The sequence below is a fragment of the Orcinus orca genome, chromosome 1 (genome assembly GCF_937001465.1).
Source record: "Orcinus orca chromosome 1, mOrcOrc1.1, whole genome shotgun sequence".
Classification (NCBI taxonomy): domain Eukaryota; kingdom Metazoa; phylum Chordata; class Mammalia; order Artiodactyla; family Delphinidae; genus Orcinus; species Orcinus orca.
The window spans coordinates 37,317,580-37,337,279 of NC_064559.1; the positions used below are offsets into that span (position 1 = coordinate 37,317,580).

At 35.8% G+C, this 19,700-nt stretch overlaps 2 protein-coding genes across 6 annotated transcripts in view; both read left to right on the top strand.

Moving 5' to 3' along the window:
- Positions 1 to 19,700, top strand: part of CR1 (complement C3b/C4b receptor 1 (Knops blood group)) — a 276,865-nt gene that overhangs the window by 191,135 nt on the left and 66,030 nt on the right. The window lies entirely within an intron of this gene.
- The window catches only part of LOC117197676 (membrane cofactor protein-like), a 56,721-nt gene that overhangs the window by 25,412 nt on the left and 11,609 nt on the right, over positions 1 to 19,700 (top strand). For 3 of the 5 annotated variants that reach the window (XM_049702995.1, XM_033410480.2, XM_033410481.2), the window contains exons 7-10: positions 901 to 948; positions 4,887 to 4,940; positions 5,449 to 5,484; positions 5,994 to 13,624. In XM_049702995.1, the coding sequence (XP_049558952.1) occupies positions 901 to 948; positions 4,887 to 4,940; positions 5,449 to 5,484; positions 5,994 to 6,148 (293 nt within the window). In that variant the 3' untranslated portion in view covers positions 6,149 to 13,624. Of the gene's footprint in view, positions 1 to 900; positions 949 to 4,886; positions 4,941 to 5,448; positions 5,485 to 5,993; positions 13,625 to 19,700 lie in introns of those variants that run through there. The other 2 variants (XM_049702981.1, XM_049702992.1) reach the window with 2 other exon arrangements.

The window sequence follows — 19,700 nt, forward strand, 5'->3', positions numbered from 1 at the left end:
TCTAATGACTCAAACTAATGTCAGTTACTGGCATCTAATTTGTTTCCTATTGCCCTGATATTTTGAAGGATTGAGGGGGATTATTCATGTTAACATGGTAATTAGAACACCTTATATAATTCCTGTAAACCTGGTACCCAGTAACCTCCTTCAGTACCTTGGTGAGTGCTGTGAAGTTTTGTGGGAAAAGAGATGTTTTTTTGGTGGATGATATATAAAGATTGCATACGAAATTTATATTCATTGACCCATCCATGTCCTAGTGGGCCTATACACTGTGGTATACTATATTTGTTGATATGCTCTTTTGAAAGTTGACCATAAACATTTCATAAGGACTTATAAAACACTGATACAGTTTAGTGTTTGAAGAAGATATGAATTGTTTGTGAGAAAAAGCCTATGAAGAGAAGAAGCTACAGTGATCTTTTTTTAAAATCAAAAGTCAACTCTCCTTATGGGATTGTCAATCATTTTTTATCATCAGTTAGAGAAAGACTATACCAAAAGGATCAGTAGCAACATATAATGGTGTTAAGTCAGATCTAAATGTGCTAATATGAAAAAATGTCCAAGAAATCCTTAGTGAAAAAGAAAAAAATTATGGAATATACTACTTGGATCTTTTAAAAGAATACATAAATTTTATGATTTATAATTAGTTAACTACTAGGATTTTCATTATAAAATACAAAGTTGTAGTGAACATTTTATATACACATCCTTATGCACTTGTACAAATATATATTTAGGTTAAACCCAGGAGTAGAATTGCAAAGTTCTGAGTGTATGTGTATTATTTATTTTGAGAAATAATCTTAAAAAAAATTAAAAACCAAAATTAAATTCATAATTTTGTGTTGACAAGGATGGTGAATTGAGCCAAATTTATTTTTCCAGGTTACAAGCCTACTCATCCAACCAAGACTCCACTTGCAAAATATCCAGGTTCAGTAACTCTTTATCCTACTTATAGTTAAGAAATTTATAAAGTGATGGGTGTAAAATCATGTCTTATTTTAATTTGCATTTCTTTAATTATCAGTGAGGCTTAACTTTTTCTGTCTACATTTATTTATTCATGTTCTTTGTTCATTTTTCTATTAGGTTTCTAAAACTTTTTTTTTGTTGATTTGAACTTACTATAAATTAAAGCCCTTTTAATGTGAAGTGAACTTTTTTCCTAGGGTTGTTTTTTTTATTTTATTTTAGTTTAGTTTAGTTTAGTTTTTTGCTTTATTTTCACTAGTCAGTTTTCTTTTAGGATTTTATACTGTACTATTAGATATGGGTTGCTTTTTATAACTTTTTGTTACCTGAGTATATTTTTATACATGAATATATTTTGGTAAATTTTCAAACATTACAGAAGTATACAGAGTAAAAGATTAGTTCTCCCTTCCTAGCCTATTACCTTAGTTAATCACTGTTAGGGTGTCTTTGTATCTGTTTCTGTACATCAAAATCCTTATATATGTAGCTATACATTTAATTTGGTGTTTATTTTCTTAAACAAAAATGGCATCATACCATTCATATTTTTTTGAAACTAGCATTTTTCCACTTAATGTCTTATATTGGGATTGTATTTTGATTTATTCTCATCCTTTTAAATGATGACTTTAATATATGCCATCATATTTTATTTAACTCTTCTCCTTTTGGTGGTCATTTATATGTGCAAAACTTTTACATTAATAGGTAGCTGGATTTATCGATCTTTTCCCTAATGGCTGTGAGTGTTGTGTCTTTCTTATAAAAGTTTTAGGACTTCCTCAAGCTGAAATTATATAAACATTTTAACCATGCATCCTAATTGCATTCTTTGGATTTAAATCTTTGGTACATCTGAAATTCATTATGGTATGTGGAATGAGATTGGGTACCTCTTCACTCCACCCACCCCTATCCAATGGCAAAGTAGCACCATTTGTTGAATAACTTGTCTTCTCTCCAAGTGTTTTGAGGTGCCACTTTTTATCATCCATTAAATCCATAGGTTTTTTGGTCTTCTATCTGTTCCCTTGAACTCTGTCCATATCTGTGCCAACACCCAGTTGTTGTTGTTTTTCATTCTAGTACTATAATATGTTTTAATGTCTGGCAGAATGCTTACTGTAATTTTTTCAGATCAACATTTATTTAATTTTTCTTACCATTTCATCCAATTCAATAGCATTATATACATTCACATTGTTGTGCAACCATCACTACTAACTATCTCTAAAACTTTTTCATCATCTCAAACTAAAAACTTTATACCCATTAAGCAGTAATGCTCCTTTCTCCCTCCTCCCACATTCAATAACCTCTTTCTACTTTCTGTCTCTGAATTTAACTTACTTAGATAACTCATTTAAGTGGTACTTTACATGTGTCCCTTTGTGTCTGGGTTAGTCCACTTAGCATAATGTCTTCAAAGTTCATCCACCTTGTATCAGAACTTTATTCCTTTTTATGGCTGAAAATATTCCAGTGTTTGTATATACCACATTTTATTTATTCATTCATCTGTTGATAGATACTGGGTTGTTTTCACCTTTTGACATTCTAAACAATGCTTTTCAGAATATTGGCATTCAAGTATCTGTTTGAGTCTCTCTTTTGAAAATTTTTTGGGGGTATATACCTGGGAGTGGAATTGTTGTGTTATATATTAATTCTTGTTTAATTTTTGGAGGAACATCCATAGTGTCTTCCATTTTTAAAAAGTTTTTAAGTGGCTGCACCATTTTCATTCCCACAAGTGATGTACAAAGTTTCTAATTTCTCAAAATCTTTGCCAACACATGCTAATTTCTGTTTTTTATATAATAACCATCATAATCTATGTTAGTTAATAGGTGTGAAGTAGTATCTCATTGTGGCTTTTATTCACCTAACGATTAGTGATATGGTGAGCAGCTTTTCATGTGCTTCTTGACCATTTGCATATCTTCTTTGGAGAAATGTCTATTCAAGTCCCTTGCCCATTTGTAAAATGGCTTTTTGTTGTTGTTATTGAGTTTTAGGAATTCGTAATATATTTCGGATATCAATCCCTTATCAGATGTATGATTTACAGATGTTTCTGCCCATTCTGTGAGTTGGTTTTTACTCTGTTGATAGTGTCCTTTGATGCACAAAAGTTTTTAATTTTGATGTAGTCCAATATATCTATTTTTTCTTTTGTTGCCTATGCTTTTGGTGTCACATCTAAAAAGTCATTGCCAGTTCAACATCATGAAATTTGTCCTCTATGTTTTCTTCTAAGAGTTTTATAGTTTTAAGTCTTTTGTTTTTGATTCATTTTGAATTAATTTTTTTTTTTTTTTTTTGCTGTACGCGGGCCTCTCACTGTTGTGGCCTCTCCCATTGTGGAGCACAGGCTCCGGCCCGTGCAGGCTCAGCGGCCATGGCTCACGGGTCCAGCCTCTCCGCGGCATGTGGGATCCTCCCGGACCGGGGCATGAACCCGTGTCCCCTGCATCGGCAGGCAGACTCTCAACCACTGCGCCACCAGGGAAGCCCCTTGAATTAATTTTTGTATATGATGTAAGATAAGTGTCAAATTTCATTCTTTGCATATGGATATCCAGTTTTCCAAAAATCACTTGTTGAAAAGACTGCCCTTTCCCCATTGAATGCTCTTAGCACCCTTGTGAACAATCATTTGACCATATAAGCAAGGGTTTATTTCTGGGCCCTATATTCTATACCATTGGTCTGTATGTCTGTCTCTATGCCAGTACAATTCTGTTTTATTATTGTAGCTTTTTAGTAAGTTTTGAAATCAGGAAGTATGAGCCCTTTCAACATTGCTCTTCTTTTTCAAGATTGTCTTGGCTGTTGCTAGTCCCTTGAGATTCCATATAAATTATAGGTTGTATTTTTCTTTTCCTGCAAAATGCATTTTCAATATGGTGATAGAGAGTGCATTTAATCTGTAAATTGTTTTGTGTAGTATTAACATCTTAACAATATTAAGTCTTCCTGTCCATGACCACAGGATGTCTTTCTGTTTATTTATGTCTTCTTCACTTTCTTTCAGCAATTTTTATAGTTTTCAATGTACAAGTCTTTCATCTCCTTGGTTAAGTTTATTTGAGTATTTTATTCTTTTTAATGCTATTGTAAATGGAATTGTTTGCTTAATTTCATTTTTGGATTGTTCATTGTTAGTGTATAGAAACACAACTGATTTTTGTGTGTTCATTTTGTATCCTTCAACTTTGCTGAATTTATGTATTAGTTCTAACAGTTGTGTATGTGTTTGTGTGTACGTGTGTGATCTTTATAGAGCTTTCTATATAAAAAATCATGTCATCTATAAAGAGAGATCATTTTATTTCTTCTTTCCCATCTGGATATTTTTAACTTCTTTTTTACGTAATGGTTCTGACCCAAACTTCCAATGTTACATTGAATTGAAGTGGCAAATGCAGGAATTCTGTGTTGTTCCTGATCTTAAGGGAAAAAAGTTTTAGTATTTCAACATTGAGTATGATGTTAGCCATGAGTATTTTATAAATGGCCTGTATAATATTGAAGAGCCTTTCTACTCCAGCGCAACTTCTAAATCATTTTTAAGCCCTCCTCTATCTTTTAAGTAGAATCATATTGAATTCAAGCCTAATTTTTTGGAATACACTAATGATAAGTTTGCTTGCTATACCACAGAATTAGTTGCAAGGAATATCAGTGGACAGGAAGAAGAATGTTGATGGCATTGGATATAAATTTATAATATTTTATGATGCAACTTTTAGGAAACATTAATATAATTTATAAGGAAAATTAAATTATAATTATGAATTATAAAAAGGCACAAGACCAAAACCAATGAATTTATAGATCTTTAAGATTTATTTAGTCTTTCATTTTACCTATTTCCATTTTTTTCCTAGGATATCCCAATCCCAGCAATGAAATACTATCACTTGATGACTTTGAGGATTTAGGTATTATTTTGTTATTAATAACCCTGTACTATAAGGCCTTAGAGTTCTACATGGAAATATCATGTTCCAATCATTTGTAGGTAGGGAAGAAACAATGTGTCACAAATAATTAGTAATAGTTGACATTTATAGTTATTTTATTAGTGCAGGTACCATAACAAATGTAAGTGGTAGTATATATAGACACATGTAGATAATTTTCTCTAATCTAGTAAATTCTAACAGTACTAGTAACCTATACAAAATAACCTGGTGTGGTAGCTAAGGCACAAAACAATGAAAAATGAGGCTCCTCTTAAGAGTTTCACAAGGTGGATCCTGTGCCTGGAATCTGTTTAAAAGGCTTCTGTGATCAAAATGACTTGGATGCAGTAGCAGACATGCTAAAACTAGATTGATAAACATTTTTGCTGTAGTTTTTAGATGATCTGATCAAAATTAAAATACAGCTGCTATCTAGGACCCATAGATGCTTAATATCTTCAAAACTGTTTTCATTTTTTCTCAGATACAGGAATCATTGCTCTGATTATTCTTACTGCAAGTAAGTATCTCAAACTTCGATACCACTTACATGAAAATGTAATATGAAGATGAGATGCACATTATTTTTTCAATGACTTTTCAGTTGCTGTAGTTTTTATAGGTTGAAATTGAGTAGAACAGTCTAAAAAAACCTGACCTTTTCTGTGATATACTACCTTGTGTTGGTGATTGTATATTCTTTTATATTCTACATGTCCACTTAGTAACAAACCCTAAATGATGCACGTTTTTTTCAAAATTATTAGTCATATGAGTTTATTTCCCAAATATGCTTTGGGTAATTTTCTAAATTAAGCAAACACTCTGACTTATTGTGGACTGTTTAAGTGATTCCAGGGGATTGGATTTAGATACTGAAGGGTTGAGATGGAATATAAATGTATATGTATAGAAAATAACATTTTCTAACCGCAGAAATGTAACCAATGTTTATTTCTTCTGCTTGGTTTGGAATCTTGGTGATTAATTTTCAGAGTCACATGTCATTTGTTTCCTGTTTTCTTGTAGTTGTTGCTGTTGTAGTAGTTTGTACCTGCTTATACAGATGTCTTCACAGTGAGAGGAAAGAGGAGAAGGATATGAAAAAGAAGGAGAAGAAAGAGAAGAAGGAAAAGGAGAAAAAGGAAAACAAGAAGAAGGAGAAGGAGAAGAGAAGAAGATGAAAGGGTAAATCAAAGCATGTTTCCTCTAACTTATTCTAAACTTTGTACTTCTGATATACTTTTGTGCAGTTTTTTTTTGTCCTCTATATTGCATGCTGTGTTTTCCTAAAATGTGCCTGCATGAGTGTGCTGTCTGAATTGCATTTCATTACTAAAAATGTTTTTAGCTGCTTTTAATATCACTGCAACCAGAGAAATTTGTGCAGAATTTCATCAGCTATTCTGACTGTAGGAAAAGTTTCTGTGGGATTTGAGGTTTAAGTTCTTCAGCAAATCATGGACTGTTAGAGGATTTTCCCTACCCTAGGTGTACCCTACTTCCTAGATTGGACTGGTGGCCAAGATGAAATTTTAAATGGTTCACTGGATACTTTGACATTTATATTCACTGCAGTTTTTATGATGAAAATCTCCATTTATCTGTCCAACTTAGGTCACTGTAAGAAGCTATGTAGTTAAAATTTGATTTCATTTAGAGTTGTTATTTATATAACTGGGGAATTAAAAGCAGCATTATTTGATTTCCCATTTATGATCTCTTAATTTACTAAGTGGCAGTAAAACTGATGGGATTAAACTTCAAGTTACTGAAAGGGGTAGGATTTATAAGGCATCTCATTAGTTTTGTCTTTCTCTTTATCTGTAAAAGTAAAAAAATCAGTGGGGTGCTTAGAATAAAAAGAAAGTGTGCAGAGGATATTCAAGATGGCGAAGGATTAAGACATGGAGATCACCTTCCTCACCACACATACATCAAAAATACATCTACATGTGAAACAACTCCTACAGAACACCTACTGAATGCTGGCAGAAGACCTCAGACTCCCCAAAAGGCAAGAAACTCCCCACATACCTGGTTAGGGCTAAAGAAAAAAGAAAAAACAGAGACAAAAGAATAGGGATGGGACCTGTACTTCTGGGAGGGAGCTGTGAAGGAGGAAAAGTTTCCACACAGTAGGAAGGCCCTTCACTGGCAGAGACGGGGGTGGGTGAGGGGGAAGCTTCGGAGCCACGGAGGAGAGTGCAGCAACAGGGTGCAGAGGGCACAGCGGAGAGATTCCTGCACAGAGGATCAGTGCCGACCAGCACTCACCAGCCTGAGAAGTTTGTCTGCTCACCCGCTGGGACTGGTGGGGGCTGGGAGCTGAGGCTCCAGCTTCGGAGGTCAGATTCCAGGGAGAGGACCGGGGTTGGCTGCGTGAACACAGCCTGAAGGAGGCTAGTGCACCACAGCTAAACAGGAGGGAGTCCGGGAAAAAGTCTGGAACTGCCTAAGAGTCAAGAGACCATTGTTTCAGGGTGCACGAGGAGAGGAAGTTCAGAAAACCGCCTAAACAAGCTTCAGAGACAGGTGCGAACCGCGGCTGTCACTGCAGACACCAGAGACGGGCATGAAATGCTATGGGTGCAGCTGCAGCCACCAGGAATCCTGTGTGCAAGAACAGGTCACTATCCACACCTCCCCTCCCAGGAGCCTGTGCAGCCTGCCACTGCCAGTACCCCGTGATCCAGGGAGAATTTCCTCAGAAGAACACACGGCATGCCTCAGGCTGTTGCAACGTCACACTGGCCTCTGCCGCCACTGGCTTGCCCTGCATTCCGTACCCATCACTCCCCCTGGCCTGAGTGAGCCAGAGCCCCCAATCACCCGCTCCTTTAACCTCCTTCTGTCTGGGCAAAGAACAGACGCCAGAGGGCGACCTACATGCAGAGATGGGGCCAAATCCAAAGGTGAACCCCAGGAGCTGTGTGAACAAAGAAGAGAAAGGGAAATTTCTCCGTGCAGCCTCAGGAGCAGCAGATTAAATCTCCACAATCAACTTGATGTACCCTCCATCTGTGGAATACCTGAATAGACAACAAATCATCCCAAAATTGAGGCAGTGGATTTTGGGAGCAAGTGTGGACTTGGGGTTTGCTTTATGCAACTGACTACTTTCTGATTTTTATGTTTATCTTAGTATAGTTTTTAGTACTTCTTATCATTGGTGGATTTGTTTATTGCTTTGGCTGCTCTCTTCTTTTTTCTTTCATTACTTTTTAATTGTTTTACTTTAATAATTTTTTAATTTTAATAACTTTCTTTTCTTTTCTTTTATTATTGTTTTTTCTTTCATTCTATTTTTTCTCCCTTTTCTTCTGAGCCATGTGGCTGACAGGGTCTGGGTGCTCTGGCTGGGTGTCAGGCCTGAGCTTCTGAGGTGGGAGAGCCAAGTTCAGGACATCAGACTACCAGAGACCTCCCAGCCCCAAGTAATATCAATTGGTGAGAGCTCTCCCTGAGATCTCTGTCTCAAGACGAAGACCCTGCTCCACTCAACGACCAGCAAGCTCCAGTGCTGGACACCCTATGCCAAACAACTAGCAAGATGAGAACACAATCCCACCCATTAGCAGAGAGGCTGCCTAAGATCATAATAAGTTCACAGACACCCCAAAACACACCATCGGACGCAGTTCTGCCCACCAGAAAGAAGAGATCCAGGCTCATCCACCAAAACACAGGCACCAGTCCCCTCCATGAGGAAGCCTACACAACCCACTGAACCAAACTTACCCACTGGGGGCAGACACCAAAAACAATGGGAACTACGAACCTGCAGCCTGAGAAAAGGATACCCCAAACACAGCAACTTAAGCAAAATGAGGAGACAGGGAAATACGCAGCAGGTGAAGGAGCAAAGTAAAAACCCACCAGACCATACAAATGAAGAGGAAATAAGCAGTCTACCTGAAAAAGAATCCAGAGTAATGATAGTAAAGATGACCCAAAATCTTGGAAATAAAATGGAGAAAATACAAGAAACATTTAACAAGGACCTAAAAAATCTGAAGAGCAAACAAGCAGTGATGAAAAACACAATAAATGAATTTAAAAATTCTCTAGAAGCAATCAATAGCAGAATAACTGTGGCAGAAGAACAGATAAGTGACTTGGAAGATAAAAGAGTGGAAATAACTACTGCAGAGCAGAAAAAAGAATGAAAAGAATTGAGGACAGTCTCAGAGACCTCTGGGGCAACATTAAATGCACTAACATTCAAATTATGTGGGTCCCAGAAGAAGAGAAAAAGAAAGGGACTGAGAAAATATTTGAAGAGATTATAGTTGAAAATTTCCCTCTTGTGGGTAAGGTAACAGTCAATCAAGCCCAGGAAGCACAGAGAGTCCCATACAGGATACTCAAAGGAGAAACATAACAAGACACATATTAATCAAACTATCAAAAAGTAAATACAAAGATAAAATATTAAAAGCAGCAAAGGAAAAGCAACAAATAACATACAAGGGAATCCCCATAAGGTTAACAGCTGATCTTTCAGCAGAAACTCTGCAATCCAGAAGGGAGTGGCAGGATATATTTAAAGTGATTAAAGGGAAAAACCTACAACCAAGATTACTCTACCCAGCAAGGATCTCATTCAGATTTGACAGAGAAATTAAACCTTTACAGACAAGCAAAAGCTAAGAGAATTCAGCACCACCAAACCAGCTTTACAAGAATTGCTAAAGGAACTTCTCTGGGCAGGAAATACAAGGGAAGGAAAAGACCTACAAAAACAAGCCCATAGCAGTTAAGAAAATGGTAAGAGGAACATACATATTGATAATTACCTTAAATGTAAATGGATTAAATGCTCCAACTAAGGGCTTCCCTGGTGGTGCAGTGGTTGAGAGTCTGCCTGCCGATGCAGGGGATACGGGTTCATGCCCCGGTCCAGGAAGATCCCACACACCGCGGAGAGGCTAGGCCCATGAACCATGGCTGCTGAGCCTGCGCGTCCGAAACCTGTGCTCTGCAATGGGAGAGGCCACAACAGTGAGAGGCCCGCATACCACACACACACACACACACACACACAAAAGCTCCAACTAAAAGACACAGGCTCGCTGAATGGTTACAAAAACAAGACCCATATATATGCTGTCTACAAGAGACCCACTTCAGACCTAGGGACACATACAGACTGAAAGTGAGGGGATGGAAAAAGATTTTCAATGCAAATGGAAATCAAAGAAAGCTGGAGTACAAATTCTCATATCAGACAAAATAGACTTTAAAATAAAGACTATTACAAGGGGCAAAGAAGGACACTACATAATGATCAAGGGATCAATCCAAGAAGAAGAAATAACAATTGTAAATATTTATGCATCCAACATAGGAGCACCTCAATACATAAGGCAAATGCTAAGAGCCATAAAAGGGAAATTGACACTAACACAATAATAGTAGGAGACTGTAACACCCCACTTTCACCACTGGACAGATCATCCGATATGAAAATAAATAAGGAAACACAAGCTTTAAAGGACACATTAAACAAGAGGCACTTAATTGATAGTTATAGAACATTCATTCCCAAAACAACAGAATACACTTTCTTCTCAAGTGCTCATGGAACATTCTCCAGGATAGATCATATCTTGGGTCACAAATCAAGCCTTGGTAAATATAAAAAAAATGAAATCGTATCAAGTATCTTTGCTGACCACAATGCTATAAGACTAGATATCAATTTCAGGAAAGAGCTTCCCTGGTGGCACAGTGGTTGAGAATCTGCCTGCTAATGCAGGGAACACGGGTTTGAGCCCTGGTCTGGGAAGATCCCAAATGCCGCGGAGCAACTAGGCTCGTGAGCCACAACTACTGAGCCTGCACGTCTGGAACCTGTGCTCCACAACAAGAGAGGCCACGATAGTGAGAGGCCTGCGCACCACGATGAAGAGTGGCCCCCAATTGCCACAACTAGAGAAAGCCCTTGCACAGAAACGAAGACCCAACACAGCAAAAATAGATAAATAAATTAATAAACTCCTACCCCCAACATCTTCTTTAAAAAAAAAAAAATTCAGGAAAAAACTGTAAAAGATACAAACAAATGGAAGCTAAATAATGCACTAATAAATAACCAAGAGATAACTGAAGAAATCAAAGAGGAAATCAAAAAATACCTAGAAACAAATGACAGTGAAAACATGACGACCCAAAACCTATAGGATGCAGCAAAAGCAGTTGTAAGAGGGAAACTTATAACAATACAATCCTACCTCAAGAAACAAGAGACATCTCAAATAAACAACCAAACCTTATATCTAAAGCAATTATAGAAAAAGAACAAAAAACCACAAGTTAGCAGAAGGAAAGAAATCATAAATATCCGATCAGAAATAAATGAAAAAGAAATGAAAGAAACAATAGCAAAGATCAATAAAACAGAAAGCTGGTTCTTTGAGAAGATAAGCAAAATGGATAAACAATTAGCCAGATCCATCAAGAAAAAAAGGGAGAAGACTCAAATCAACAGAATTAGAAATGAAAAAGGAGAAGTACCCACTGGCACTGCAGAAATACAAAGGATCATGAGAGATTACTACAAGCAACTATATACCAATAAGATGGACAACCTGGAAGAAATGAAATAATTGTTAGAAAAGCACAACTTCCGAGATTGAAACAGGAAGAAATAGAAAATATAAACACACCAATCGCAAGCACTGAAATTGAAACTGTGATTAAAAATCTTCCAACAAACAAAAGACCAGGACCAGATGGCTTCACAGGCGAATTCTATCAAATATTTAGAGAAGAGCTAACGCCTATCGTTCGCAAACTCTCCCAAAATATAGCAGAGGGAGGAAAACTCCCAAACTCATTCTATAAGGCCACCATCACCCTGATACCAAACCCAGACAAAGATGTCACAAAAAAATAAAACTACAGGCCAATATCACTGATGAACATAGATGCAAAAACCCTCAACAAAATACTAGCAAACAGAATACAACAATATATTAAAAGGGTCATACACCATGATCAAGTGGAGGTGTATCCCAGGAATGCAAGAATTCTTCAATATACACAAATCAATCAATGTGATACATCATATTAACAAATTGAAGGAGAAAAACCATGTGATCATCTCAATAGATGCAGAAAAAGCTTTCGACAAAATTCAACACCCATTTATGATAAAATCCCTCCAGAAAGTAGGCATAGAGGGAACTTACCTCAACATAATAAAGGACATATATGACAAAACCACAGCCAACATCGTCCTCAATGGTGAAAAACTGAAACCATTTCCACTAAGACAGGAACAAGACAAGTTTGCCCACTTTCACCACTCTTATTCAACATAGTTTTGGAAGTTTTAGCCACAGCAATCAGAGAAGAAAAAGAAATAAAAGAATCCAAATCGGAAAAGAAGAAGTAAAACTGTCACTGTTTGCAGATGACATGATACTATACATAGAGAATTCTAGATGCCACCAGAAAACTACTAGAGCTAATCAATGAATTTGGTAAAGTAGCAGGATACAAAATTCATGCCCAGAAATCTCTTGCATTCCTATACACTAATGATGAAAATTCTGAAAGAGAATTTAAGGAAACACTCGCATTTATTTTTGCAACAAAAAGAATAAAATACCTAGGAATAAACCTACCTAAGGAGACAAAAGACCTGTATGCAGAAAATTATAAGACACTGATGAAAGAAATTAAAGGTGATACAAATAGATGGAGAGATATACCATGTTCTTGGATTGGAAGAATCAACATTGTGAAAGTGACTCTACTACCCAAAGCAATCTACAGATTCAGTGCAATCCCTATCAAACTACCAATGGCATTTTTCACAGAACTAGAACAGAAAATTTCACACTTTGTATGGAAACACAAAAGACCCCAAATAGCCAAAGCAATCTTGAGAATGAAAAACGGAGCTGTAGGAATCAGGCTCCCTGACTTCAGACTATACTACAAAGCTACAGTAATCCAGACAGTGTGGTACTGGCACAAAAACAGAAATATAGATCAATGGAACAGGATAGAAAGCCCAGCGATAAACCCACGCACGTGTGGTCACCTTATCTTTGATAACGGAGGCAAGAGTATGTGATGGAGAAAAGGCAGCCTCTTCAATAAGGGGTGCTGGGATAATTGGACCCGTACATGTAATAGAATACAATTAGAACACTCCCTAACACGACACACAAAAATAAACCCAAAATGGATTAAAGACCTAAATATAAGGCCAGACACTATAAAACTCTTAGAGGAAAACATAGGCAGAACACTCTATGACATAAATCACAGCAAGATCCCTTTTGACCCACCTCCTAGAGAAATGGAAATAAAAACTAAAATAAACAAATGGGACCTAATGAAACTTAAAAGCTTTTTCACAGCAAAGGAAACCATAAGAAAGACAAAAAGACAACCTCAGAATGGGAGAAAATATTTGCAAATGAAGCAACTGACAAAGGATTAATCTCCAGAATATACAAGTAGCTCATGCAGCTCAATATCAAAAAAGCAAGCAACCCAATCCAAAAAGGGGCAGAAAACCCAAATAGACATTTCTCCAAAGAAGATATACAGATTGCCTACAAACACATGAAAGGATGCTCAACATCACTAATCATTAGATAAATGCAAATCAAAACTACAATGAGGTATTTCCTCACACCAGTCAGAATGGCCATCATCAAAAAATCTACAAACAGTACATGCTGGAGAGGGTGTGGAGAAAAGGGAACCCTCTTGCACACTTGGTGGGAATGTAAATTGATACAGCCAATTGAGAACAGTGTGGAGGTTCCTTAAAAAACTAAAACTAGAATTACCATATGACCTAGCAATCTCACTACTGGCCGTATACCCTGAGAAAATCATAACTCAAAAAAGAGTCATGTACCACAATGTTCATTGCAGCTCTATTTACAATAGCCAGGACATGGAAGCAAGCTAAGTGTCCATCAACAGATGAATGGATAAAGAAGATGTGGCACATATATACAATGGAATATTACTCAGCCATAAAAAGAAACAAAATTGAGTTATTTGTAGTGAGGTGGATGGACCTGGAGTCTCTCATACAGAGTGAATTAAGTCAGAAAGAGAAAAGCAAATACCGTATGCTAACACATTTATATGGAATCCAAAAAAAATGGTTCTGAAGAACCTAGGGGCAGGACAGAAATAAAGATGCAGATGTAGATAATGGACTTGAGGACATGGTGAGGGGGAAGGGTAGGCTGCGACTAAATGAGAGAGTGGCATGGACATATATACACTACCAAATGTAAAATAGATAGCTAGTGGGAAGCAGCTGCATAGCACAGGGAGATCAGCTCGGTGCTTTGTGACCATCTAGAGTGGTGGGATAGGGTGGGTGGGAGGGAGACGCAAGAAGGGGGGGATATATGGATATACGTATTCATATAGCTGATTCACTGTTATACAGCAGAAACTAACAATACATTGTAAAGCAGTTATACTTCAATAAAGATTTTTTTAATTGTATAAATTGACATTGTCTTCAGAAAATAGAGGTTTTAAACATAAAAATGTAAATTTTAAGGGTATAATTTACAATTTTATGAAAGATTTAGAATAAATCATGGCCAATAAACCTGATTAACATAGACACAAAGAATCCTCAACAAAACACAAACTGCATTCAACAATACATTAAATGGATCATACATCATGATCAAGTGGAATTTATCCCAGTAATGCAAGGATGGTTCAACATCTGCAAAATAATCAATGTGATATACCACATTAACAAAATGTAGGATAAAAGTTATATGATCATCTCAATAGATGTGGCAAAAGCATTTGACCAAATTCAGCATTCATTTATAATAAAAACTCTGAGTAATGTGGGTATTGAAGGAACATACCTCAATATAATAAAGGCCATATATATATCAGCTGAAAGCTTTTCCTGTAAGATCAGTAACAATACAAGGTGCCCACTCCTGCCACTTTTATTAAACATAGAATTGGAATACCTAACCACAGAAATCAGAGAAGAAAAAGAAATAAAATCAGCCAAATTCAAAAGGAAAAAGTAAAACTGTCACTATTTGCTGGTGACATGATATTATATGTAGGACACCTTAAAGATTTTACCAGAGATCTTATAGAGCTAATAAACAAATTCAGTAATGTTACAGGATACAAAATCAATGTACAAATATCTGTTGCATCTCTTACACTAACAACAAACTATCAGAAAGAGAAATTAAGAAAACAGTCTCATTTACAGTAACATCAAAAAGAAAAGTACCTGTATTTAACCAAGGAGTTGGAAGACCTGTACACTGAAAATTATCTCTAATTAAAGAAATTGAAGAAGATGAATAAATGGAAAGATATTTCATGTTCATGGATTGGAAGAATTAACATTGTTAACATATTCTCAAAGCAATCTACAGATTCAGCGCAATCTCCATCAAAATTCCAATGGCATTTTTCACAGAAGTAGAACAAACAATCCTAAAAAATTCATATGAAGCCACAAAAGCAATCTTAAGAAAGAACAAAGCTGGTGACACCATGCTCCGTGGTTTCAAACTATATTATAATGCTCTAGAAATCTTTTTTGGTTTTTAGCTCATTTTATTCAATTTAATCACCTCTGAATTGTGTAGAAGTGTTTTACATATTTAGTCACATTTCTAAGAAACAAAGTGATGGAAGAGATGTTTTTAAAGCTACAGGTGCTGGAGGGCAAGGGCTAAGTATAGGCTTGACAAGTAGACAAAGCCTCCCGGGTTTACTCAGAAGTTCAGAGAGGAAAGTGTTCTCTGCACACACCTATGCAGTGTTGGCATAAAAACATAGATCAATGGAACAGAATAGAGAGCCCAGAAATAGACCCACATTTATAAAGTCAATTAATTTACAACAAAGGAGGCAAGAATATACAATGGGGAAAGGAGTCTCTTCAATAAATTGTGTTGGGAAAACTGAACAGCTACATTCAAAAGAATGAAACTGGATTGCTATCTTACACCATACACAAAAATTAACTCAAAGTAGATTCAAGACTTGAACATAAGACCTGAAATCATAAAACTCCTAGAAGAAAACATAAGCAGAAACTCGTTGATATACATCTTCACAATGATATTTTTTGGATTTCACACCAAAAGCAAAAGCAACAAAATAAACAAGTGAACTACATCAAACTAAAAATGCTTCTGTACAGCAAAGGAAACCATGAACAAAATGAAAGGGCAAGCTACTGAACTGCAGAAAATAATTGCAAATAATATATTTGATAAATTGTTAATATCCAAAATATGTGAAGAACTGATACAGCTCAGTAGTAAAAGATCAAACAATTTTATTAAAAATGGGCATAGGATCTAGATGGACATTTTCCAAAGAAGGCATATAGATCACCAACAGGTGCATGAAAAGATACTCAACATTACTAATCATCAGGGAAATACAAATCAAAATCCCATTGTTATATCATCTCATACTATTGAGGTTCCTCAAAATATCAAAAATAGAACTACCATACAGTTCAGCAATTCCACTTCTGGGTATTTATCCAAAGGAAATAAAAACACTAACTTGAAAAGATATCTGCCCCCCTATATTCATTGCAACATTATTCATTAGCCTAGATATGGAAACAATCTAAGTGTCCATCGATGGATGAATGTATAAAGAAAATGTGATAGGTAGATAGATAGATAGATAGATAGATAATAGAATTATTCAGCCATAAAAAAGAATGAAATCTTGCCATTTGCAACAACATGGGTAGACATGGACCTCGAGGGCATTTTGCTTAGTGAAATAAGTCAGATAGAGAAAGACAAATACCGTATGATCTCATTTATATGTGGAATCTTAAAAAACAAAAGACAAGCTCATGCATGCAGAAAGCAGATTGGTGAGGCCAGAGGAAGGGGCTGGGGGGTTGGCATATCACGTGAAAGGAGTCAAAACTTATAAACTTCCAGTTATAAAATAAGTCATGGGGATGTAATGTACAGCATGGTGACTATAGTTAATAATACGGTATTGCATATTTGAAAGTTGCTAAGAGAGTATAAAAAGTTCTTATCACAAGAAAAAAATTTGTACATATGTATGGTGCCGGATATTTACAAGACTTATTGTGGTGATCATCTTGCAGTATTTACATATATCAAGTCATTCTGAGTACACCTAAAGCTAAGACAACGCTATATCTCAATTTTAAGAAAAAGCCCATATTTTACAACATAGCATCTAAATTATCTTTGTAAAGAAAACCAAAAATTGCCATATTAAATTTTTTTAATATATTGGAAACATTATATCTTTAACCAATGAAACATAATTAATCCTATATGTGGTAGCATAATTTGAGAAAAAAATTGTTTTCAAAAAATAATGTGGGAGGGGTAATTAATAATTGCCTTTGAGGTAAAATATAAAGTACAGTTGACCCTTCACAACACAGTGATTAGAGGCTCAGTTGAAAATCCACATACAATTTTATAATTTTACATTTGCTCCCCCGCCTCCACTGCCAATCCATGGTTCTGCCTTTGCAGATTCAACCAACCATGGATCCAGCAGTACTGTAGTACTTATCTATCTACTGAAAAAAGTCCATGTGTAAGTGGACCACACAGTTCAAGCTCATGTTGTGCAAAGATCAACTGTATATGGAAATCTTTTTGGTTATATGTTATCCTTTTCATGACAGGAACATGGGCAGTTAGAAATTCAGTGTTACAGAATGGCTCAGCTTTATGCTCTTTGCGTGGATTGTTTCATTTCCAGACTTTGAAGTCATTTCTTACCCTTTAAGTTCTGTATTATTTTAATAGCTGAAGTTACTCTAATGCATGGGAGGTATGCCTTTCTTTTTCAAAGTTTAGAACAGCGCTTCTCTAATATGTACATTAATCACATGGCATCTTGTTAAAATGCAGATTCTGATTCATTAGGTCTGGTGCAGAGCCTGATATTGTGCATCTCTAATGGCCTCCCAAGTAATGATGCTGCTGGGCCTGGACTGTGCTCTACCAAGGAGTAGACTATTACTGATGTGCCCATATTCTTGAAATTTGAAGAAACATCATCAATCTTATTGACAAATTTTTATCCTCTTTAAGATAATTGGATTTTTTAAAGACTCCTCATCAATATGTATGCTTAAAAAAAAGGATGTGGGGTAATACTAAGCTTTAAAAAAAAGTAAAGATTTTTATTATATTCTTTACACTGTTTAATGTTCATAATCTTTCCCCATATCCCAAATCGGCTATTGTTGCCTTAGAAACTCCTTTATAAGACTGTAAAATATATGCAGTTACTTCTCTATTTCTAGGGGTAACTGTGGAAGCAGGATACTGAGCAAAGATAATCCCAAATTGCCATTAAAAGTGGATAGAAAATGGATTTGATGTAATTTTGTATTTAGGATGATTTGGGAACACAGTTGCCCTACTGCAGCCTCCATCCCAAAGTACAGAAGTACTGTAGTAGTCACTTTTTAAGATCACTAAACATCATTTAAAATACTTGATTAAAAATGGCCAACAAGGTTAGTGTAGTCTGCTACAGTTTTCTGTTTCTTAGCTCTCAACTAAGAATAGAATATGATCCCAATTGGTCTGATGGGCTCCATCTACATCTTCCTTTTCCCTTCCAATCTTTCTTTCTTTCTTTCTTTCTTTTTCTCTTTCTTTCTTTCTTTCTTTCTTTCTTTCTTTCTTTCTTTCTTTCTTTCTTCCTTTCTTCCTTTCTTCCTTCCTTCCTTCCTTCCTTCCTTTCTTTCTATTTCTTTCTTTTTCTGTCTTTCTCCTGTGTTGGGTCTTCGTTGCTGTGTGCAGGCTTTCTCTAGTTGTGGCAAGCCAAATCTCCTTTCTTAACGAATTCTTCTACCATACTTTCCAGACTTGGAATCCACAGCCTTTGCCCTCTCCTTTGCTACTGCTCAAACTTGTTTTGCATGTCTGGACTGTGTGGTTTCAAGAAAACAAATGTTTTCACTTATTTGTAGTAATTTTCTTTTCATAAATGCATGATTTTCTTTACTCCAGGTAAATTATTGCTGGATAAGTGAGAGTTTGCTAAGTTTGCTAGAATAATTTCCATAATTTATATACTTATTACCCGTGACAAAATATATTTTTTTTATTTTCTTCCAAAAAGGATATTTACTATTTGGTATAACTTAAGCCTATTTTTAATGTTATATTAATAATGACTGATCCAGAAACTTTGTAATATTTAACCTGTCTGTTTAAATGAATGTTACAGAAGTTTTTTGGACTTGCTGTAGATAGTTGCCAGTTAGGTGCTGAAGAGTGTAATGATGGGGGGAAAAATGAAACATCACATTAATTTGAACTTTTTTCTACCTGGCTTTCAAATACTTGAGCATTCAAAGAATTCTTCAAAAACATTTTACATAGTAACTAATAAATCAGAAAGATTATTTGAGTCATTGAGAGAACACATTTATAAAATTTAGATCCATCCCAGAAAAATAGGAGGTCACCTAATAAGTTTTACAGAGATCTTCCCTCAGATGAAAACAGCTGTGCTACAGAAAAAACTGTCCTCAATGCAAAAGTTAAGATACATCCAAAAATGTATGACTTGTTATAAAATCGATTTCTGAGACAATATTACATGGAATCAATACATGCTCTGCGTATTACCTCAAATTCTAGGGTGCTAGAGGCCAGGACCACTTTTTCTCATACAATCTCATTCTGTGAAAAAGAGTTTACATTA